This window comes from Cryptomeria japonica, chromosome 5 (genome assembly GCF_030272615.1).
Source record: "Cryptomeria japonica chromosome 5, Sugi_1.0, whole genome shotgun sequence".
Classification (NCBI taxonomy): Eukaryota; Viridiplantae; Streptophyta; class Pinopsida; order Cupressales; family Cupressaceae; genus Cryptomeria; species Cryptomeria japonica.
In genome coordinates, this window is record NC_081409.1 from 742,670,308 (window position 1) to 742,695,390 (window position 25,083).

Consider the following 25,083-nt stretch of genomic DNA (forward strand, 5'->3'; position numbering starts at 1 on the left):
ATTAGGTTTTATCTATTAATCTTGGGCACTGATCATAGAAAAATGTGGACCGTTGCTTTGTATTGGGGTGCCTATATAAACCAGAGTTCCGTGACTCGCGGCGAGTCACGCGAGTCAGTGGGCCGGGTGACCCCTGCTAGGTCACGGTGCGAGTCACGCGAGTCAGTGGGCCGGGTGACCCCTGCTAGGTCACGGTGACCTTGACCCGGGCTCGGACGGGTTAGGGGGCATGACTCGCCTGACTCACCGAGTCCGAGGGTCGTGACCTGGCCAACGTCATTTAAAAAAGTGCAGTAAAAAAACAAAAAAAACATAACATTTTTTAATGTTTTTTTTTGCCATTTCCCTTTCTTATAATCCTAAAAGGGATTGGCCAGGCAGACAAAGAGGCTGAGGCTGTGGCTATGGCAGAGGAGGAGGATAGAGCACGATCAGGCACAACACCTATGGCTACTCAGACTGACACATCACAGGCAGAGACTATGGCTACTTAGTCATCCAGGGGTTACCTTAGACGCCTTTCTAGGAGGCAGATAGACGAGGCTGAGCCAGAGCCTGAGCCATAGACTTGTTTTTGTTTACACTTTATAGTTACATATATGTTTGGGAACATTTGAAGTGATGGATTTTATATACATTGGACGACATTTATAACTCTGTATATCTATATTTTCTAATTCCTTAAGCTACAATTTACATTTCTACGCATGTGATGGATGTATGTTTATGTATGTGATCAAATTAGCTTCTATTTGATGATGTTATAGTGTCTTTAAGCTTAATTCAATAATGGGTGTATGAAACAAGTTTTAAATCGTTAAAAATCTCTAAATTTCAAGGGTTTTCTTATTTTGCCGAGTCGTTGCCAAGTCCTTGCCGAGTCCGAGCCGAGTCCGAGTCTAGGAACTTTGATATAAACCCTCTTGTTTTCATTTGTTAGGGCGAATTCCAAAGAAATTGTTGCAAAAATACTAAATTAATAAACAAAGTTCATTGAAGTTTGGTGAATACTGAATACTTGTTTTCTTTTGCAAGCTAGCATGGTTTCTTGTTTCTCACTAGAATAGATTTATTTTGCAAGTTGTTAGTAAATGAATGAAGGATTGATAGTATTTCTTATGGAGAAATTGTTAAGTTCATACCTTTTATGATTGGATGATTTTTAATTGTAGTGTAAGGTTAGCCTGAACTCTTGAATGATAAACTTAACTTCTATTACTTTGTTCATTGTTCAAAATATTGGTGAACCTAAGTAATATGAAAATCTATTAGGTACCTTAAAATATTGGACCGTCTTTGTAGAGTTGTTGAAATTGGCAAAGCAAAGATAGGTTTGATTTCAACTTTGCAATATTGGTCTCTTGTATTCACAAGATTAGTTTAGGGTTAGAATTGTCTTCCAAAACTCTCCTCTTTTGCATTTTATTTTAAAAAGATTTTGTAGAAGTCTAAAGTACTCAAAGAAATATCATTCAAATTCAAAGTGATGAAGGAAATTGGCAAAACTTGGAATTGAGCAAGAATCTGAGATTAATTACGTAAGTCCCCTTTGGGTTAGCAACATACATCAAACCAATTGAGTCTATCTCAAATAGAAAAAATGCTCATTTTGGAACCTTGGAGTCTACATTGGGATCACTTAGTTTAGCACATTGGAGATTTTGTTAAAGAGAGGATAGAGTACCTCTGGTATTTTATTCTATGTTGACGGTCATAAAACACTTGTTGAAATTATGTAGCAACAGTCAGATGACTCTAATTGTTCAAATGTCTAATTGGCCTAACAGCCTTAGACATTTGTACAATTATTCCTTATTCCTATCCTTCACTGCAAATTAACATTCTGATCATAGATTAAAATATTGTATGATAATCGATTTAATCATTGTGATGACAATCAGATTCTACATATAATCGATCATATGTATAATCAGTAAAATTTTATATTACTGATTATACATAGCATCGAGTGTATTATATACCAATCTGTGTATATCCAATGATTAAATATTGTCATCATAATCTATTATCGTTTTCACTAATTGCTAATGGATTGTTTATACTATGTTTATTAATCGGTTTAGTTTATCGATTGTGTTTGCATGTAATCTAGATTATACAATCGCTTTTGACTGTTTGTTATACGTTGGTGATTATTGGTTAGCATGCCTCCACATAGAGTCATGACTCTATGTGGAGGCATGTAATCTAGATTATACAATCGCTTTTGACTGTTTATTATACGTTGGTGATTATTGGTTAGCATGCTTCCACATAGGAGTCACGACTCTATGTGGAACCATGTCGGTTCCACATAGAGTCATGACTCTGTTAATCGCTATGCTTATAAATCATTGACTATCACATTAAGTCGATGATACATACAGCGAAAAAACAAATCATAGTACACAGTCGACATAAAGGAGTTGATACTGATATATATCTGTGCAAAGGCAATATCATTCAATATATATAGTGAAGCAATCTGCATTTCATAAGTCTGTGATGCTGTTGGGTGATTGACAGTACTTGACTAATATAATCAAACTGTGGATAGTTTGATATATAATGTAAACAATATTATAGTATATATATATATACTGCTGAGTATAATTCAACGTTACATTGCAATCTGAAAATTATCAAAGACATCAGTGATCCATTCTGTATATATTCTACAAACTGAAATATATAGGAAGTTACAGTGTTAGAATAAAACTAAGTGACTATAAAATTTTGAAAATTACTATATAAAAAAATCTGATCCAACTTTAACATGATATCAGAGCAGGATTGAGCAAAGATCAAGATCAGATTGATATAAGCAAGATTATCTTCTATTATTGTCTTCAAGCTCTTCTATTAGAGTTGAGGACAGACTTGAAGGAGCATTAGGCTTCGTATCTTGGAAGTTTAGAGTTATGCCTGCCTTGGGGGAAAATGAATTAGATGAATTCATGAAAGATGTCGTACCGGAACCAAAAGAAGAGGATGAGAAGCTTCAATGGAAGAGAAAGAACAACAAAGCAATGAAAATGTTGGTTGATTCTATGAAAGATCATATTGTGCCAATCATCTCCAAGTTGACAAAGGCATGTGACATGTTCAAGTCATTAGAGGAGATGTATGAGATCAACAACACAAGTCGAGCTCTCGCATTGAAACAACAACTTAACCACATCAAGATAACGAAAGAAGAATCCATCATGTTTTACTTCATGAGGATTACTGAGTTGAGAGATCAACTCTCCACCATTGGACACACTATCAATGGTAAAGAATTAACCATGTTGGCTCTTGATGGTCTTCCTTCATCATGGGAGTCATTTATTCAAGGGATAAGTGCAAGATCAAAACTCCCTAAGTTTGATCGATTGAAGACAGACTGCATTCAAGAAGTGTCAGGATTGGCTGCAAGAGGTATTGGTCAAAGTTCCACAAATGAAGATATTCATGTTCTTGCCACACACTCCTCAAAGAAGAAGGGTAAGAAAGTACACTCAAAAGAAAGAAAGATGAGGAATCAAATGGTTCTCCTACACACAAAAGAAGGACATTTCAGAAATCCAATGCTTTAGATGTGACAAATATGGTCACTACTCAATGAAATGTCCAACCAGGACTATGCCTCAAGCCTCCATTGCGGATGTTGGTGAGACTATTCCACAAAAGGATTCAGATGGATTCATATTCTGATTTGAAAGAGATAAAAAAAATTTTGATTGAATAATGTTCATGAATTTAATATGTAGTTTTTTTGTTAATTCAGCAATTACATTATGCGTCTTATTTGTGAAACAACTTTGTCAGTAGATGTCCGCTTACGACAAGTTGCATTTGGATATCTTGTGTTTTTTATTTCTTCAATTTACTATGAGAAATTTGCCCCCCTTACATTTAGGACATCTTTAGAATCACAGACTGTTTCTTTTTAGGCTATAGACTTTTGAAGTTGTATTTGTGATGAAGAGATTAAAATTCAAGAGGAATATGCAGAGGACTTTAGTGGAGATTCTAAGATTTTGCATTTCCATTTTTTTTAAAAGAAATATCTACCTGCAAAGGTGCAACAGTTCGCTTGTGAAAGCCATAGAGGAACTTGTGCTGGTAATGATAGCATCTAGGGTTACAAAGCCAAGATTGAGACAAGAGCACTCTCTCAATGAGAGGGAGCATACTGAAAGGGGATTTTGTTCTAAATCTCAAGATGATCATATTCTTGCCTAGGGCTTGATCTTATGATAGTAGATCCATGGTGGTTTTGGATCTAGCACTTCCCAACCGTATGAGAATCATACCAAATGATGAGAGTCTCCTAAAGCAAGATATCTTCCATGATTGGGAGCATGTGAGCAGGGGATTCTTTCGTGACAGAGGGAGCAGCTAAGAGGATGTGCTTCTATTGATATCTGAGGATCTTGGTTATATTGGTTCAGAGGGAGTGGACCATGTCAAGATGGTTTTTCTAGTGATCAGACAAAGGACTATGATTCACGAGATGGAGACCCATTCATGTAGGCTAGAAGGCCTTTATGCTGACTTCTAGGTCATGATATTCTTGGATTGATGAATACTTGGTGATCTTGGAATACACCAAGAGTGATGCAGACTTCAACCTTGTATTTCATGAAAGGTCAAAGTATGTGGAGATCAAGTATCACTATGTTAGAGACATGGTGGAAAGGTATGCTATTCACTTAAGATACTATGTGAAAGGCTTTCTCGAGACATGGTGGAAAAGTATGCTATTCACTAATGTATTCTTCTTTTCAAAAGATGTTTTAAAGTGTAAACTCTTGTGATTGCATTTCTCTTTGAGAGAGACTTAAGGTGAAAGCCCTTATCTACACCCTCTGATATGGTTCATGGTGGATGTCATGTGCGTGACGCCATGACAAACATAACGTGAGAGAGTCCGTGATGATTTTCTTGTACTTGTGTGTTTACCCTCTGGATGAACCATGGTGAATATCATTGCGAGGTGACGATCTCACAATGATGAACACTTGTACATCTCACCATTATTGTGAGGTGACGATCTCACAATAATGGTTGATATCACGTGAGGTGATATCTATTAATAAACCATAATGGTGGATGTCACATGAGGTGATATCTATGGATATGCCATAATGGTTGATATCACATGGCGTGATATATATGGACAAATCATAATGGTGGATATCACATGAAGTGATATCTATGGATATGCCATAATGATTGATATCTCATAATGTGATATCTGTGGATATGTCATGATGGTTGACATCTCTAGAAGTAATATCTGTTGACCACAATAATGGTGGATATCATGAGACGTGATATCCGTGGATAAGTCATGATGGATGATATTACATAAAGAGATATTCATGGTGGATATTTTGTGACCTAATATCCGTGCACATGCCATGAATTAATATCCTTAAAATGCCACAATGGTGGATATCATGAGACATGATATCTGTGGACAAGCCATAATGGTGGATATCATGTGATGTGATATCCATGGATATGCCATAACCTCTGATATCACCGTGAGGTGATATCTTTCTCTCACACAATAAATGGAGCTATTGTGTTTACTATAAGGTGTTATAACCTATTGAAGGATAGAAGGAATTCCTCCCTTGCTAAGTGGGAGTGTTGAAATTATGTAGCAACGGTCGGATGACTCTAATTGTTCAAATGTCTAATTGGCCTAACTGCCTTAGACATTTGTACGATTATTCCTTGTTCCTATCCTTCACTGCAAATTAGCATTCAGATCACTTATTAGAATATTGTATGATAATTGATTTATTCATTGTGATGACAATCAGTTATAATTTTATATTATTGATTATACATAGCATTGAGTGTATTATATACTGATCTGTGTATATCCAATGATTAAATATTGTCATCATAATCTATTATCGGTTTCACTAATTGCTAATGGATTGTTTATACTATGTTTATTAATCGGTTTAGTTTACCGATTGTATTTGCATGTAATCCCGATTATACAATCATTTTTGATTGTTTGTTATACGTTGGTGATTATTGGTTAGCATGCCTCCACATAGGAGTCACGACTCTGTTAATCGCTATGCTTATAAATCATTGACTATCACATTAAGTCGATGATACATATACAGTGGAAAAACAAGTCATAGTACACAGTCGACATAAAGGAGTCGATACTGATATATATCTGTGCGAAGGCAATATCATTCAATATATATAGTGAAGCGATCTGCATTTCATAAGTCTCTGATGCTGTTGGGTGATTGACAGTACTTGACTAATATAATCAAACTGTGGATAGTTCGATATATAGTGTAAACAACATTATAGTATATATATATGCTGCTGAGTATAATTCAACGTTACATTGCAATCTAAAAATTGTCAAAGACATCAGTGATCCATTCTATATATATTCTGCAAACTGAAATATATAGGAAGTTATAGTGTTAAAATACCACTAAGTGACTATAAAATTTTGAAAATTACCATATATATAAATCTGGTCCAACTTTAACAACACTCACCAACAAGTCCCTACCTATATAGGTGGAGCGTTATGTTTTTGCCTCACTAAATGCCTATTAATCTCTGTTCGAGAAGCTTGCCAATAGATAAATGAACCACTTTTCCTACGGTCTAAAATATTTTAATTTTAAAATTGGAATTTTAGATAGATTTTCTCTTTTTCTGATTCGCCCCTCATATTTTTCCCAGTGATTATTTAATTTTTTATTAAAAATTAAGGAAAAAAGTCTTCTCACCAATTAACACGGAGCAGGTAAAATTTGAGACAGTTCCTAATGTTTCATTTCAAGGGTTTTGGTTGTTATGTGGCATTCTACAAACAATTTGTGTGCCTTCTGTCTGCTAACACATTTTGCATGCATGCGTGTTAGGGAGCTCAAGAATCTAGTAGCTCTAAAATGCCAATATTTTTAAATCTACTTTTGGTCTATTGTGAAAAGATTGAAAGCAGTAGCTGTGGAAAGGTTGGTTTTGTACAGAATCTTGAGGTATTGCCATGGTTTCAGTGAGTTTTCCCTTTTATGAATCTTTAGATAGTAGATCATATTTGGTTGTCTTTTATTTCATTCTAGAACAATTCTGTGGCAATTTTATGCATAGATGCCCTAAAATACGTCTCACTTTGTAAGTATCCTTAAAAGTATAGTATGATTTTTCCTCATCAGCGTTGTTTACTGCATGACACAATTTGTGCAAAATCTTGAGGTGAGTCGCTTGCCATGGTTTTAGCAAATTTTTTTTATGGATTTGTACACAGCCAGATCATTTTTAGACCAGATTTATATAAGTTAGTCATTTGTTACATTGCTATACTGCATACCACTTGCTGTGATGTGGGCTTACATGGGCAACATTTTTATTGCATTTGGGCAGGACCCTTCAACAACTTTTGAAACAGGGAGATTTGCCAGATGGTTGATTCCCAGTCTGTTTGCTTATGCAATTCTTCAGACCCTTGTAAAATTTCTCCAGTCTCAAAGCATTGTGTTTCCCATGATGTTATGCTCTGCAATTACTTTGTGTTTCCATGTTCCCATCTGCTGGGCTCTGGTATTTAAATCTGGATTAGGTAGTTAAGGAGCTGCCTTGGCAAGCAGCATTTCCAACAGGGTCAATGTAGCAGTTCTCATACTATATATTAAAATTTCACCTGTATACAAGTAGGCATGGACATGCTTTACAAGGGAGGCTTTGCATGATATTAAAGATTTTCTCAAGCATACCATTCCATCTTCACTGATGATCTGGTGTACCAATTTAATCTCTTGGCTGCAAGATTTGGTTGAAGTAATTTGTGTAACTGACTGTTCAAATTTCATAGCATGGGAGGAACATTAACAATATGATAAATAGACCAGGTCCACTTTTGTTTCATCATACTATAATGCAAGTTGTTAATAATGTATGGTAGATCATCCGGTATGCTTTTCGAGACATATGCTTATCTATGGCCGTCAACAGCTTGGAATATTGGCCATTTGAAATGCTTACTCGCTTAGTCTCTTGTCAAGCCTGTTACCCAATACTAAACTTGAGACATCGGTACTTTCAATCTCGTATGTATGTGTAATATAAGAATCTTAATTATGAAGTAAGATCTGAGAATTTTAATTAGGAATGAATCTTAATAAGGGCATTTGATTGCATCTACCTTATTTTTATCTAAGCTAGTTTGGATATTTTGCAGCCTTAACGCTGGTGCTCTAACATTTATGATTCCCATTGGTTTTGGCGCTGCTGTAAGGTTAGTACATTTTTTGGCTATCTAGAAAATTTATACCAGCTTTTGTTAGTTGTTTTATGTATTAGATTATCAAGGATTTGACACAAATCATTTTCAATCAAGAAAATTTGGTAATGTTTGTATGGCAGTACACAAGTCTCAAATGAACTAGGAGTTGGAAACTCACATTCTGCCCACGTAGCAGTGTATGAAGTGTTCTTTGTGGCAATTGTGGACAGAGTTATGACAGGGTGTCTTTTTTTCTCTATAAGAAAAGTTTGGGGCTATGCTTACGGCAATGAAAAGAAAGTCATTTATTATGATGCAAGCATGATCCCACTCGTAGCAGCCTCCTCATTTTTGGATGGAATCCAAGGCACTCTGTCAGGTTCATATTTACCCTCTATACTTTTATAGTTGGAGCTACGAACATAATGATCTTTAAGACATGATAGTATAAAACAATACAAAAACATTTTCTTTTGAAGTAAGTATAAAATAATATTTCAGGCATTGCTAGAGGATGTGGGTGGCAAACATTTGGTGCTTATGCTAATCTTGGGGAATACCACATAGTTGGCATTCCTGTAGCTGTTCTTTTGGCCTTTGTACTACATGTTGGTAGCACAGTTTCCCACTGATTTGAATTCCAGAGCTCTGAAACATATGTTTTCAATGTTTAAGAGATGGATGAGCACTTAGGTGGAAAATTGAGGGAGTCTAATGGGGACTCTCACCCATAACAAAAATAGAGGAAACTTATTCAATACAAATTTGAAAGCCCTCATCTTTGGTTAAAAAATTAAGTCCATCTTACCTTTGAGAGTGAGATTTTTGAAAAATAAATTATATAAAAACCTTGGGTTTTGAAAATGAAATGGTTATTGAAATTCTAGTTATGACATTCAACTGGCTGGACCATCCCAGTAGAAGTCTCACAATATAAAATATTTCCCCTCTCATACATAAGGCATGCTATGATGCATTCATACTTAAAGATGAGATGATACTCTATTCATTGGAAAATTGTTGATTCAGAATGGGGTATTAGAAACTAGAAAGGGTTAATAATACATTTCTAGGAATTAACTAATTATAGGTATTAAGCTCACTTAATATTATCTCATTGTCCAGACTTCACTGCTCCATAGTTGTATTATGCTTCATCTGAATTCTAACTGTTACAAAGAGGCAAACTATTTTCATTCACAATTTTGACTTGTCTGTATTCCAATTTACATCATATTAGAACATAAAGCAATTTCCAAAGTTATAAATATTTCCATTCCTCTTAGCACGGAAGAATGAATATTGATAGCACATAGAAGCCAGCAATGAATCTTATTAGTATCAGGCCAATTTCAATTTTCTTTTGAGGTTGAAAATGAATGCTTGCTTGGGCTATGAAAATGAATGCTTGCTTTGAATCTAGCTGAATTATCCATGAATGTAGAAATGTATATCTACTCACTCACATGACTGTTGGTTGTCTAAAGGTCAGGCAAGAAATGCTAGAGAAAGAGTACATACATCAGCATTACCCATAGTTACTGATGGTACAATAAAGGTATGTGCTTTCTATTCTGCTTGTATGAAAAAGCTGAGTTTTAGGAAATTCGTTTTAAATTGAGAATGAAAATTTTATGTGAGATTAAAGGCATGGACAAAAACATCTAAATTAATATGCTTTGACGTTTCAAATTCTAGGAAAATCAATTGCTGCATTGTAGTAGAATAACATTGACTTGTCATGAATGTTTGTCATCAAATAGGGTGATATTGTGTAGTGTGTAGTCTTGCATAAATGTTCTTACAATATTTCCTTTAGCAAACAAGAATATTTGATGATAAGGCTTTAAGTTCTATGTTAAATAATATTTTTATTGATGTGTTGAAAACATAGCAAGTTAGAAAAAGAAAGAAAATATTTAATGAATTTAAAAATATAGATAAATAAAATTTATGGTATATTGGAATCTTCTTATGTATTAATAGATTAATTTCTACTATATTATTTATTTATATGTTTTTTTCTTATGATTTAGAGTTAGATAAAATAGATATTAAATTACTTTTTTCATGAAAATCTTGAAAGGAATGTTTATATGATAACTTGGACAATTTTATTGCAAGGGTAAAAGAAAATCTAGTTAGAAGTAAAGAAAAATTCGGCATGCTTTGAAATAATCATTTCTTTTGTGGTATCAAAATTTTGATATCTTTTCTATAAAAGTTGATTCTAATAATGTTGATCATAATGTTTATTTTTAACTGTTTAATAATCATTTCTTTTATTATCTTACATGTTTTCATTAGAAATGGTAGGGGAATGACTAGGGAACTTAAAAAATAGGCATGCAGAATTGAGGGACTAAGAAATATATTTTGGATATAGAAATTAATAGAGACAAAGTTAACAAAAAGCTTATCTTAATCAAAGTGTGTTGACGCTACTTGTATTGATTTGGTATGCAAGAATATAAGATAGTGAGTACTCCTTCACCTATTGGCACCAAAAAAAATCTGGAACAATGTCCAAGATTTAATGATAATTTTAAAGATATGCATAATTTTTTATGCGCTATTTTTTTGGATGCTTGATGTATATTATGGTACATACAAGACTAGATATTGCCCAAGCAGTGGAAATTCTTAGTAGCTTTGTGCCCAACAATAGTAGGGAACATTGGACCTATGTGAGGATGATATTTAGACATTTCCACAATAATTTTGATTATTGCATTTTTATCATGGGATGGATGATTTGCAGAAATTTTTATTTATATAGGAATTTGTTGAACTGAATTGTACTAGTAATTTAGATAGTCAAAGGTCAATAAGTGGTTGTGTGTTTACCTTGTTTTGAGGTGTTGCAAACTAAATACCTGTGAGGAAAACCATAGTTTTTGTTTCTGCTAAAAAATAGGGTGGATGAATATGTAACATTCTTTAAGTTATGTGGTTATAAATATTGTCTTTAGATATTAGATTTGAGAGAAAGATGGGGAAGATCAATTCAAACAATTCATGTATAATTTCTTTTGTGAATAATCTTATGTATCATTCTTTTACCAAAAAAAATGAATTTTAGTACCACTTAGTTCATGAGATTACTTAGGATGGTAGGGTCTTAATAGAGAAGTTGATAATGTTGGCCAATGGGCACAAAAGAATACATTGAAATAGAAAGGATATGGGCCTTTGACATTTTAGTACTCAATTATTTTATGTTATTATTGGATGTGTTATTAACTTTGCAAATACTAAGGTCTATTATAACCTAATCATACATTGTCTTTTAATAATTATAGATGGTAAATAACTTATGTATCTCCAAACATTGTTGAGTTGGAAAAATGGGATTCACATGTTATTATGGGGATGCATTTATTTATTTATTGTCCAACGTCTAGAAATATTTTTGTAAGTAGGCATCAAATAGGGTTATTGGAAAATTCAATTAGCACGATAGTGGAGCATCATTCTTGTTGAGTGTGTGAGTGGAGTAATCAATGGTTCATGGTTGATCACTTGGCAGTCAATTTTATTGGTTATAGTATCTATTATCATAGATATTTGTGGAGGAGTTACTATGTATTTGTAATATCCCCTTTTTAGCGCCACATGATATGGGGTGTCGTTAGCCTATTCTGACACGGTCCCGAAGGCTAACAAGGACATTGATGGGATCCTGAGGTGTTTTGGCCTAGGTGTTTTCGATTTCAGGCCAATCGGTGCTGCTCTGACAGGGTTTCTAGACACTTACTATTTATAGTAAGTTAGTCTCCAAGCAGTGACTTGAAATTTTTAGTGTTTCCCTGGTTGGCATAATTATCAGTAAAAAAATATTTGAAGGCGACAATGATTTAAAGGGATTATCAACAATGTTTTAATATTTAACGATAAAGTGTAAAGTTAAATTAAATATTTAACTTTATCGTTATATTATAAGGTTGGGAATATAAAGTAATGTTTAAAATATTAAAAGTTCCCTTTAATGTGTACATTGTGGGAAATAATATTTTATTCTAAAATGTATTATCCCACATTTAGGAAATGAAGTGTTTGCAAACAGGAAGAAGATATAAATGGAGGTTGAGAGCTCTCTTTTGGGATATGTTGGGATGAGATTAATGTTATGCTGTTGGATTTCGTAGAGATCTGATTATTGGGCTTGGAGGACGGAATCCCTCTTTGCTAGCATTCTCTTCGCTGTTGAAAGACACAGTCAGGAGGATTAATGGTGTTTTCATTTAGGAAACACATTGGGCTTCATCTGGTGCTCTCGCATGAAATTTTTACAGGGGTTTGAAAGTGCAGATTTGAAGATAGTGTTTTTGCTACAGTACCGCGTGAATAGTGTTTTTGCTACAGTACCGCATGAATAGTGTTTTTGCTACAGTGCTGCGTGAATAGTGTTTTGCTACAGTACCGCATGAATAGTGATTTGCTACAGTGCCGCGTGAATAGTAAAAATGCTATAGTGCCGTGAATAGTGCAGCTACAGTGTGTGAACAGTGTTTCAGCAGGTTCTATACTTGTGGATTCAGGTTTGAATTTGTTTATTATCATATGGTCTATAATGTTCTTCAGATCTGATTTGTATGCTTGAAGTTGGAATTAAATAAATACCATCAGCATTAATCTTCTTGTTTTTGGTATTTGATAGGTCTGGTTGTTTTTATATTGAATAAACTTTGAAAGCTTTACAATAATATATCAGTTTATCCAATTTATCCTATTGCAAAACAAGAACCAAAAAAATCCAATAGTCAGCTTGCAAGCCAACTGTTTGGCAAAATTACACTAAGTAAAAGGGACATAAATTTAGTGCCGAACAAGGGGTGCCCATTACAGTGGTATCAGAGCTATTAGTCCTGCCATCCTGTGGAAGTCTTACAGAGACTTTGGAATAGCCGGATAGAGCGAAAAGTGTTTGACAAAATATCAACACACTAAAATCAGAAATTAATGAATTAAAAAACATGCTTAGCATGCATGTTTAAACATGCAACAGGGGCCTTATAACTTCCGCCATACCAAAGCAAGACAAAACAGAAATTTGAACTCACAGAGCGAGCAGTCTAGTTCATCCGTGCAGGTGGACATAGAATCTAGTCATACAGACATAGAGGAAATATTCTTTGATCGGGACAGTAGTATGGGTGACTGAGATGATAGGAATACCGTTCCAGATCAGGGGGAGGTAATGTTCAGACAGTTACTGGGTACGTTAGAGCAAAGGCAGCGTATGCAGCAGGAGCAGAATAGGCGAATGGACATGATGTTGCAGCTTATGGCTCAACAGATGGGCGTCAATATTAATCCAGGTGATGCCAACAATGGAAACAATAACAATGGGGGAAACGATAACAATAGGGGCCGAGGCAACAACAATGGCCCTGAGAATAACATTAATGGTAATAATGGACACGGCAACAATGGGAATGAGGCAGATAACTTTAGACACGTTGCACGCCCAGCTCGAACAGCGAGCTCGAGACCTCTTCTACCCACCTTCCCACCTAGGGATCCGGTTCAACCAGTGAACGAACCGCAGATTACAGAGTTACAGGGTCAGTTCAGAAGGGACTGGGAGGCCAGTGGACCCGAGTTTCAAGCAGACATTTCCCTCAGAGATTATATGGACTTGAGGATGAGACATATGCCTAGAGCAGGAGGGAGGAATCAGAATTTTGAGCTGAGAAAGAAAGTTGGAAAACTTTCCTTGCCTTATTATGATGCTTCAAGGAAGATGACCGCATGAGCTTGGGTGCAGAAGGTAGATACATACTTGTAGCTAAATCCTATGCCTGAGGATGAGGCTATCAAGTATGCGGCTATGCATTTGGACGGCGTTGCACATGAATGGTGGCATCATGGCATGGTGACTCTGGGGCATAATCAGATTACATCCTATGAGGAATTCACAGAAAGATTGATTGAGAGATTTGACACTAGGGATCCCGAGTTACATTTCAGGGAGCTAGCACTGTTAAAACAGTCAGGTTCAGTGGATGATTACATCGCCGAGTTTCAGCGTTTGTTTGTACTTGTTACTGATATCTCTCCTAGGAGATTGGTGGTGTTATTTTGTGATGGGCTTGCTGATCCATTACGTGGTTGGGTGAAGGGACATGATCCACTCACCTTAGCAGAAGCAACTAAAAAGGCACAAGATTTAGCCCCTTCGGTATACAAAGGAAAATACCATTCAACAGATTCTTCCTACCGCAAGGACAAAGACAAAAAACCATTTCAGAAAGAGTATAACAAACCCAAAGAAGGATCAAAAGGACTAGACAGTGAAACCTTGAATGAACTTCGAAAGAAGAAACTGTGCTTCCAGTGTAGAGAGCCTTGGGACTTATCTCATAAATGCCCTCTCAAAGCTAAGGCAAATCAAACGGAGTATTTTTCAGCAAAGGAGTCAGAGTCAAAGGGGGAGGATCAGCACTCCGATTCAGATGAGGGTAACACGATAGAGGAGAGCAGCATTCCTAAGGATGATAGATCGTTGGCACGCTTGACAGGAGCCCAAAAGGCAATCACATTTAAGTTCAGGGGTACTATCCAGGGGTAGAAAGTGATATCTCTCATTGACACTGGGGCTACACATAACTTTATAGATACACAGTTGGTAGCAAGGAGAGGTTTACAGACAGAGGAGCATGATGGTTTTAGGGTCATGGTGGCTAATGGCCAAAAGCTATTATGTACTCAGAAGGTTTCAAATCTTCACATTAGATTTGGAGATGGCTATGAGTTGGAGGATGATTTCTACGTTGTGGACATGGGAGATTACGACGTCATCCTCGGTATGACATGGATGGCATCGTTGGTTGAGTTCACTTTCAACCTAGCGAAGTTGGAAATGAGGTTTCAGCATGAGGGTAGGACTGTTGTTCTCAGGGGACATTTAGATGGGAGTTGCAAGGTAGTCTCTTTAAAGAGAATGGAGAGACTTTTTCGACATAATGACATAGAGTGGGCAACAGAGTGCTTAGTTATGCCAACTTCACCGGAGCCTCGGGTGAAGAGTCATCCACCAGATATATAGGAGATTCTTGACAGGCATGCCAAGGTATTCAGTGATATTCCTCATGGGGTTCCTCCTGACAGGGGTGCAGAGCATGTTATTGAGCTCGAGGAGGGAGCCAAACCAGTGATGATCACTCCCTATCGTCATCCTAAGAATCATAAAGATGAGATAGAGAAGGCAATTAAGGAGTTGTTGGACATGGGGCACATCAGGCCTAGCAAAAGCCCCTTTGCTTCAGCTGTAGTTTTGGTAAAGAAGAAGGATGGGACAATGCGCATGTGCATCGATTACAGGGCACTGAATAAGAAAACAATTAAAAACAGGTATCCCATTCCTAGGATTGATGAGCTGATTGATGAGTTGCATGGGGCATGCTTCTTCACCAAAATTGATTTGCGATCCGGATACCATCAGATCAGGATGAGAGTAGAGGACATTGAGAAAACAGCCTTCCGATGTCACTATGGCCACTTTGAGTTTATGGTTATGCCATTTGGACTAACCAATGCACCCGCTACATTTCAGAGTTGTATGAACCAGGTATTCAGGGAGCAGTTGAGGAGATTTGTCTTGATCTTCTTTGATGACATCTTGGTCTTCAGTAAGACCTGGGAGGAACATTCACAGCATTTGGAGGAGGTATTATCTTTCCTAGAGAGAGAGTCTTTATATGCCAAGGAGTCTAAGTGTGAGTTTGGTATGACAGAATTACCATACCTTGGGCATATTATTAGTGCAGATGGAGTTCGAGTAGACCCTGAAAAGATTAGAGCTATAGTTGATTGGCCTACTCCTACAAACCTCACACAGCTTAAGGGATTCTTTGGTCTTTGCGGATTCTACAGAAGGTTTGTTAAGGGTTTTTCACAGATGGCAGCGCCTTTGACAGATCTCACCAAGAAGGGGGCCTTCGTGTGGACAGGGGCAGCACAAAGGTGTTTTGAGCATTTCAAGCAGGTAATGTCTTCATGTCCAGTTCTAGCTCTACCAGAATTCACGAAGCCTTTTGAGCTTCATTGTGATGCATCGGGTGATGGGATTGGAGCAGTATTGATGCAAGAGAAGCATCCCATTGCATTCGAGAGTAGGAAGCTCCGGGGAGTTGAAAGGAGTTATTCTGTCTATGACCGGGAGATGTTGGCCATAATGCATGCATTGGCCAAATTCCAATCATATTTGGTAGGTGGGCGTTTTGTGATCAAAACTGATCACAACAGTATTAAATACTTCATGAACCAGCGTGATCTTAATGACCGGCAACAGAAATGGGTTACTAAATTGCAGGCTTATGACTTTGACATAGAGTTTGTCAAAGGTAAGAAAAACGTGGTGGCTGATGCCTTATCTCGGAGACCTCACTTATGTGCTCTGGCAGAGATTTTAGGAGATTGGAGAGATCAGATTATAGCAGAGTATGTCGGAGATGCTTGGGCTTCTGGAATGATTTCAGGTACTATACAGGATGATCGCTATGAGGTGATAGATGGATTGATCAGAGTTCAGGACAGGGTTTATTTGATTCCGTCATCACATTTGAGAGAGGTGATACTAAAGGCATTTCATGATGCACCCACAGCTGGGCATCCGGGGATCTTCAAGACCTACAGGCAGATCCGAGAGCGGTTCTCATGGAGAGGGCTCAAGGATGATGTTCAGAGGTATGTCAGGGAGTGTGCGGTTTGTCAACAGAATAAGGGAGAGCACACATTTCCTGCAGGTTTATTACAGCCCTTGCCCATTCTTGATAGGAAATGGGAAAGTATTTCGATGGACTTCATCACTGGGTTACCACGAGTACAGGGAAGGGATTGCATCTATGTGGTGGTGGACCGCTTGACAAAGTTCGCTCACTTCTTTGCTATTTCGTCCATTTACACAGCAGCACAGGTGGCAGATCTTTTCTATAGAGAGATATTCAGGTTACATGGGTTGCCCAGATTCATTGTCAGTGATCGGGATAGTAAGTTTATGAGTGTTTTTTGGCAGGAGTTGTTTAGGTTGTGTGGTACAGATCTTACACCTAGCACTAGTTATCATCCGCAAACAGATGGGCAAACAGAGATTGTGAATAAATGGGTGGAGGGATATTTGAGGAACTATGTAACTGCACAACAAAAAGCTTGGGTCAGATGGTTGCATATGGGAGAGTATTGTTATAACACCATTTATCATATGTCCATCAGGATGACTCCTTTCATGGCACTCTATGATTATGATGCACCTAGCTTCATGGATTTAGTTTTGGGGGACAGCAGAGTGCCCAAAGCCAAAAACTTATTGCAGGATAGTCAGGACATCCTGAAAGTGCTCAAGGAGAATATATAGCAGGCCCAGAATCAACAGAAATTGTACGCTGATCAACACCGAATAGAACGCAGTTTCGAGGTAGGGGATATGGTTTACTTGAGGCTACAACCATATAGACAGTCATCACTCAAGAAGAGCGGAGCTGAAAAGTTGAAGCCTAGATTTTATGGTCCCTAGAGGGTGATTCGCAGAGTGGGCGAAGTCGCCTATTAGCTTGAGCTTCCAGAGGGCAGTCGGGTGCACAATGTGTTTCATGTGTCTAGGCTTAAGAAAGCCATTGGTCAGAGTGTAGTGCCTTCTGCAGATTTACCCCCTTTGGATGAGGAGGGGAAGCTTGTGTTAGTACCTGAAGCTACTCTGGATATCAGGGAAAGGACACTCAGGAATAGAATCGTTAAGGAACACTTGGTGAAATGGAGAAACCTGCCAGATGAGGATGCTACATGGGAGAATGAGCAGGTATTGCAACATTCAGGACCGAATTTGCTTGAGGACAAGCAATTTCAAGGGGGGCGGACTGTAATGTCCCCTTTTTAGCGCAACATGATATGGGGTGTCGTTAGCCTATTCTGACACGGTCCCGAAGGCTAACAAGGACATTGATGGGATCCTGAGGTGTTTTGGCTTAGGTGTTTTCTATTTCAGGCCAATCGGTGCTGCTCTGACAGGTTTTCTAGACACTTACTATTTATAGTAAGTTAGTCTCCAAGCAGTGACTTGAAATTTTTAGTGTTTCCCTGGTTGGCATAATTATCAGTAAAAAAATATTTGAAGGCGACAATGATTTAAAGGAATTATCAACAATGTTTTAATATTTAACGATAAAGTGTAAAGTTAAATTAAATATTTAACTTTATCGTTATATTATAAGGTTGGGAATATAAAGTAATGTTTAAAATATTAAAAGTTCCCTTTAATGTGTACATTGTGGGAAATAATATTTTATTCTAAAATGTATTATCCCACATTTAGGAAATGAAGTGTTTGCATTCAGGAAGAAGATATAAATGGAGGTTGAGAGCTCTCTTTTGGGATATGTTGGGATGAGATTAATGTTATGTTGTTGGATTTCGTAGAGATCTGATTATTGGGCTTGGAGGACAGAATCCCTCTTTGCTAGCATTCTCTTCGCTGTTGAAAGACACAGTCAGGAGGATTAATGGTGTTTTCATTTAGGAAACACATTGGGCTTCATCTTGTGCTCTCGCATGAAGTTTTTACAGGGGTTTGAAAGTGCAGATTTGAAGATAGTGATTTTGCTACAGTACCGAGTGAATAGTGTTTTTGCTACAGTGCCGCGTGAATAGTGTTTTGCTACAGTGTCGTGAATAGTGCAGCTATAGTGTGTGAACAGTGTTTCAGCAGGTTCTATACTTGTGGAGTTCAGGTTTGAATTTGTTTATTATCATATGGTCTGTAATGTTCTTCAGATCTGATTTGTATGCTTGAAGTTGGAATTAAATAAATACCATCAGCATTAATCTTCTTGTTTTTGGTATTTGATATGTCTAGTTGTTTTTATATTGAATAAACTTTGAAAGCTTTACAATAATATATCAGTTTATCCAATTTATCCTATTGCAAAACAAGAACCAAAAAAATCCAATAGTCAGCTTGCAAGCCAACTGTTTGGCAAAATTACACTAAGTAAAAGGGACATAAATTTAGTGCCGAACAAGGGGTGCCCATTACAGTATTCCCAAAATGGTGCATTTTTAATGGAGGTGTTAAATTTTTGCATGAGGTATCAGGCACCCTATTTTGAGCCTCTTGTAGAGTGGTGGTCCATATTGGTTGATTTAATTATTTTCACCAAACTCAAGTATGGTAGAGTGGTTGTCCATTTTTATTATTGAGAAGTGTAAAACACTTCACTAGCTTTAACTCACAATAATATGGTTGCTAAATTGGACGAGCGAGTTGTTGAACTTGTCGGTGTGATAACGACGTTGCTTGACAAAGTGGATGATATTGAAATTCAACAACTTCCTAGTCTTGAAGGCTACTAACCTCCAGCCAAATGTGAGGTCAAGATCTATGATGGATCTCAAGGTACTAATGTGCTCTACACTTGGATTCTGAACGTGGAGACATGGTTTGACTACAATGAGATCCCTAATGATGATAAATTTTCATTTGTAAAATTGAATTGCTATGGTGTCACTAAGGTTTTGGTCACTAAATGACAATATTCTCAAAATCCAATCACCACGTGGAATCAACGTGTCACAACTTTAAAGGATGCATTATATCCTTTTGACTATGAGCAAGATTTTTACATCAAGTGGCTTCGCTTGGAACTAGGATAATAGATGGCAATCCAAAATTATATCTACCAATTCAATTGACTAAGGATGCTACTCCAAGTTCAAGATCCAACTATTGTTCTAATCCTAAAGTTCAAGAGTGGATTACAAGAACACTTGTTTAGGGAGTTGAAATATACTACCCTAGAAACACTTGATGTTGCATTCAACCATATACAATTGTACAGTCTCATGATGTGGAAAAGAAAAATGTTCTAATCGAGAATTCTAGTGATGATATGGCATATGATGAGTTGAAAGGTAGACTTAATAAAGTCACCTTGATGGACCATCATTATACTCTAGGGAGACGTCACAATTTGTTTGTCACTCGTGCTCACTTAACACATGATTTTTTTGTGGATTATATTGTCGATAACAACTAACAAAAAAACTTGATTGTGAAGTCCATTATCGACAAACTTCATTTGCCAATAGATCCACATCCTCATCCATATTCACTTGGATGGAAGGATAATGAATCATCTTTTAAGATCAAACACACATGCACTATGTCTTTTGTATTTGGTCCCAAATTCATTGATAAGGTCACTTGTGATGTGACCATCATGGACTATTGTGGTCTGTTGTTAGGAAAACCCCATTAGTATAATAGGAAACCTATTATGATGCCTTTAATAATACTTATACATTTCAACAAGGTAATAAGACAAACTTAATCAAATGTACTAAGAGTGTCACAAATCTAATACTTAGTTGCAGACAAGCACACAAATCTATCAATCAGGCACAAGAGCTTGCACTAATTTTCATAAGAATACTTCTAAAGAAAAATTCATTATGTCTAAACCACATGTTACTTTTAAAAAAATGTTGCAAGAATATTCACATGTGTTTCAAGAGCCAGGACACTTCCCCTAGAATTAGCAATCAATCGTGTTATTGAAATTGTCCTTGTTGCATCTCTTCCTAATGCCCCATTGTATTGACAATCAATTCTTCAAAGTGAGGAGATAAAAAGACAAATTCAAGATTTATTGTCCAAAGGTTTCATTAAACCAAGTATCTCTTGTGCTTTGCCAATTTTGCTTGTGCTTGAGAAGGATGGAACGTGACATCTTTGTATTGATATCCAAGCATTAAATAAGATCACCATAAAAAATCGATATCCACTTCCACATGTTGATGACCTTTTGGACAAACTCCAAGGTGCCAAATTCTTCTCCGATATTGATTTGAAAATTGGGTATCATCAAGTCAGAGTTCAGGAAGACTACATATGGAAGGCAACTGTCAAGACCAAAATGGGTCTTTTTGAATGGCTTGTAATACCATTTGGTCTCACCAATGCTCATCCCACTTTCAAGTGATTGATGCATGAGATATTTTGTGATTGTTTTGTAAAAATTGTTATCAGCTACTTAGACGATATTCTTATCTTTTCTCACACTTGGAAAATCCATCTTCAACATTTGGAACATGTTCTTCACACACTTCGGTACAATAGTTTGTATGTCAACCTTCCGAAATGTTCTTTTGGCCAAACATCCATCTCTTATCTTGTGTTTGTCATTGATGCATGTGGTATTAGGTAGATCCTACAAAAGTGGAAGTTCTTCTCAACTGATCTAGTCCTTCAAATCTCATTGAGTTACAGAGTTTTCTCAGTCTTACAAACTTGTATTGCAAGTTCATCCTACAATACTCAAACATTGTTGCACCTCTGCACCAATTGACAAAGACCAATGTTTCATTCAAGCGAACATAAATCCACTCCCATGCTTTCAACACATTGAAAATACGTTTTGCACCTATTCTTGTTCTACTAATTCTCTCACAACCTTTTTAGATTGAAACGAAGGCTTCACGATATGCACTTGGAGTTCTTAACCAAAATGGTCATCTTGTGGCCTATCATTCAAAAACTTTTTCTACTACTAAAAGGAACTACTTTGCACATGATAAAGAATTAGATGAATTGAAACAAGTCATCAAGTATTGGAGACATTATCTTTTGGGGAAAAAAATAGTTGTTCACTCTAATCACTTGCCTCTATAGTTTCTTCAATCTCATAACAAAATTGAAGAAGCTAAGCATATGAAGCAACTTCATATTTACAACAATTTCACTTGGTCATCAAGTATAAGAAGGGGAACACCAACAATGTTGCAAATTGTTTAAGTCATCCTCCTACAGGACATGTGTTAATGATTGTATCCACTTCTCATTTGGGATTTCAGACACGATCTTCTCAATATGCTCAAGATCCTAATTTTGGCACCACATACACAAGTTTTCAGAATCCTTCAACTTCAAATTTAACAGCTTTTCAATATTTTCGTATCAATGAAGGGTTACTCTACAAGTTGGATGAATTTTGTGTCCCTCAAGATCACTGAACTTCACTTATCAAGGAATCACATTCTACTCTTTATGGTGGTCATTTTGGCAAACAAAAAAGCCTTCATCGTTTGTAGTGGTTCTTTTATTGGCCACATATGTAGTGCAATGTTTTACATCTCCCCAAGAGATGTGTTGTTTGTTGCCGCTCAAAACCAACCAATAGAAAGATGGGCTTGAGTATTCCTTTGTCTATTACTTCTTGTCCTTGGAAGAGCGTTTCCATGGATTTGGTTAGTGACTTTTGATTGAGTGTTTGCCACCATGATTGTGTTTTTGTAGTTGTTGATTGATACAACAAGATGACTAAGTTCATCCTATGTTGAAAGACAAATTCTACACATGACTTGGGGGTGATCACATAATACTGGGTTACACTATGTGGCCAAACTTGACATTGAAATCATGTAGTGCCCCTCCATGATTCATACTCTATGTTGGTTATGATAGATACTGATGGACTCTTCTCATGTCTTGATACTTCTTGTTTTGTGCTTTTCTCTTTCTTAGTTTGAGATACTTCTATATATTGGTGGATACAGTATGGTATTTATGATGATGATTCAAGATTTATAATACTAGATGATATTAGGGTTTACTATTTGATGGGATTGGTGATAAATCATTTCTTAGATGATATGTTTTATGTTTACTACTTATGATGTTATATCGTGTGCTAATCCTAACTCTGATAGTCTTATTGGATATGGATGATGGTTGTTAGATTATGCTATGTTTATGTTTATGTTGTTTTACTATCTACAAGTGTGTAAGGGATGATATCACATCACTCATCATTAAAAGGATGTGATGTTGTAATTCTCTTTCACCTGACTATGTTGATTTGATGAATATATATATATATGTTTGTTTTTGGATGATGTTGTGCAGGATTGTAATTATTAGGTGTTGTGTTCGTGCACGACACGCCCCATTTATATCATGAAATGGGGACCCACTTAGATTTTCAAAACCAAGCCTAAAAGCCCAAGAGGCGAGCAAAAGATTAAGTGAAATGACTATCGTGGGAAGGAGGAAGAAGCGAAGCTTATCTTAGCAAAGTGTGCGTGTAGGTAAAAAACGTGAAACATAGTATTGCTTGTTGTCCGCAAAATGGGATTATTAATTCATGAGTCGGGTAGCCGAGAGCTTTTGATTCTATTGTTATGAAAGTGAGCCATGTTGAAGGGAATATGAATAGGACGGACTCGCCACCCGCAAAGTTAAATGAGAAGTGTTTCGGAAATGCATAATTGTGGAGAAATTACGGAAATGGTTCACTGAGAAGGCTGGAAGAATTAAGAGATCGAGATTCACTTAGCCCTTTAGCGGGGAGCAAGAGCTTTATGAGAATTAACCAAATGTTTAATAGAATAGGTTGAAGCCCACAATTTGAAGATTGTGAAAGATGAAGTAAAACCGGGCAAAAATTTCAAAGAAAAGATGAAGTTGAGGAGAGACACGTGTCATGATCCTTGGAAAAACTACATTCTAACAAAGATGTACGAGATGCATTGAAAGAGTTGTTGGATTTGTCCTATTAAACTAAAATATGTAATATAGGGTTTTTTCTATTATGAAACTAGAGTAAATGTTTTGTTGCTAACCTGCAACTTTTGTAGTGCTTTGATGCGAAAAGAATGCACCGGTAAAATCCAATAGGCAAGCAAGGGTGTAACAGGTAAATCGCAAGTGGGATTACATGAAGGTGTTAGAGACATCTCAACTCATACCTTATTCAACCTCTGAAGGCAATTCTAACAGCGACACAGGTAAGAGTCAAAACTTAACCTCATGAGTAATTCAGGTACTGGAAAATTATTGTTTTAATATTACAGTATTGTTTATGTAAATAAATTAGTAATGTACATAGCAATAATTGTGAAATTCATTACGAAGTATAGAAACTGAAAGCATGGGTACTAGAAAAGTGGATTTCAGGCGAGAGTTTGAGTGGAAATTGATGCAAGTGATACCCCAAGGAAAGTTCTACACAGATAGACATTTAGGTGACTCAACCTTAGAGATTTGATCGATAGAATAAGGGAACCTATAGCCATGAATGAAATGAAAAATTTAGGGAAAATTGGATTGGTGCAAGCTGTAGGGTTTCCTATCGGTGCAGAAGCTCATGAATTGGTGAAACAATGTCTTCGGTGCTACAATACCAATCAACAACAGGTGGTTAAAAACATTAGGGTATATGCAAACTTGACACTATGAGGGATTATGGAATTATTGGGGATACTTGCACCCACATCATTAATTTATAGGACAAGAGCCCATACAAAGGCTAAGTTCAATAATGCCAAACTAGCTTGTGAAAAAACTATGAGAGAGGAATGGTATGCTAGAAAATAGGGAAAGGTGCTATCGAAATTACCAAAGTTAGTACTGAGGTAGGACATGCATCCTGAGGTATATGCAAGGCCATAAACTTTTTGAGTAGAATTGCAGGGTTAGAGGTTAGTAGGCAATTTCAGGAGTGGATGTTCATTTACATATAGAGCATCAGAAGGGATATGGGGTCCTTTGACTGGGCCCAATTCATTAGTGATTCTATATATCACTTTGTTGAACAATCTTTGAGCAGTTTCTTCATGTGTTCTTATGTGGTGTATGCCTATGCTATTAAAGAAAATATTCAGGGCTTAAATACTGAAGGGATTATGGGTTCAAGTCCTGGAATGAATTTGGTATATAATTACTACCCTCGGTTCGAAAGAGACCAAGGTATGGTGCATTATAAGGAGGTGAATGATTGTTTTATAATGAAACTTATGAGGGAGTTGGAAGGAAGAGTAAGAGA

The 25,083-nt window shown here is 36.7% G+C and overlaps 1 protein-coding gene across 1 annotated transcript; it reads left to right on the forward strand.

The window, feature by feature from the left end:
- Positions 1-3,287: 3,287 nt before the first annotated feature.
- LOC131028736 (protein DETOXIFICATION 17) lies at positions 3,288-10,097 on the forward strand. Its single transcript, XM_057959078.1, has 4 exons — positions 3,288-3,420; positions 8,206-8,278; positions 8,407-8,640; positions 9,754-10,097. The coding sequence occupies exons 1-4, from the start codon at positions 3,288-3,290 to the stop codon at positions 9,770-9,772; spliced, it is 459 nt and encodes a 152-aa protein (XP_057815061.1). The 3' UTR covers positions 9,773-10,097.
- Positions 10,098-25,083: the final 14,986 nt, after the last annotated feature.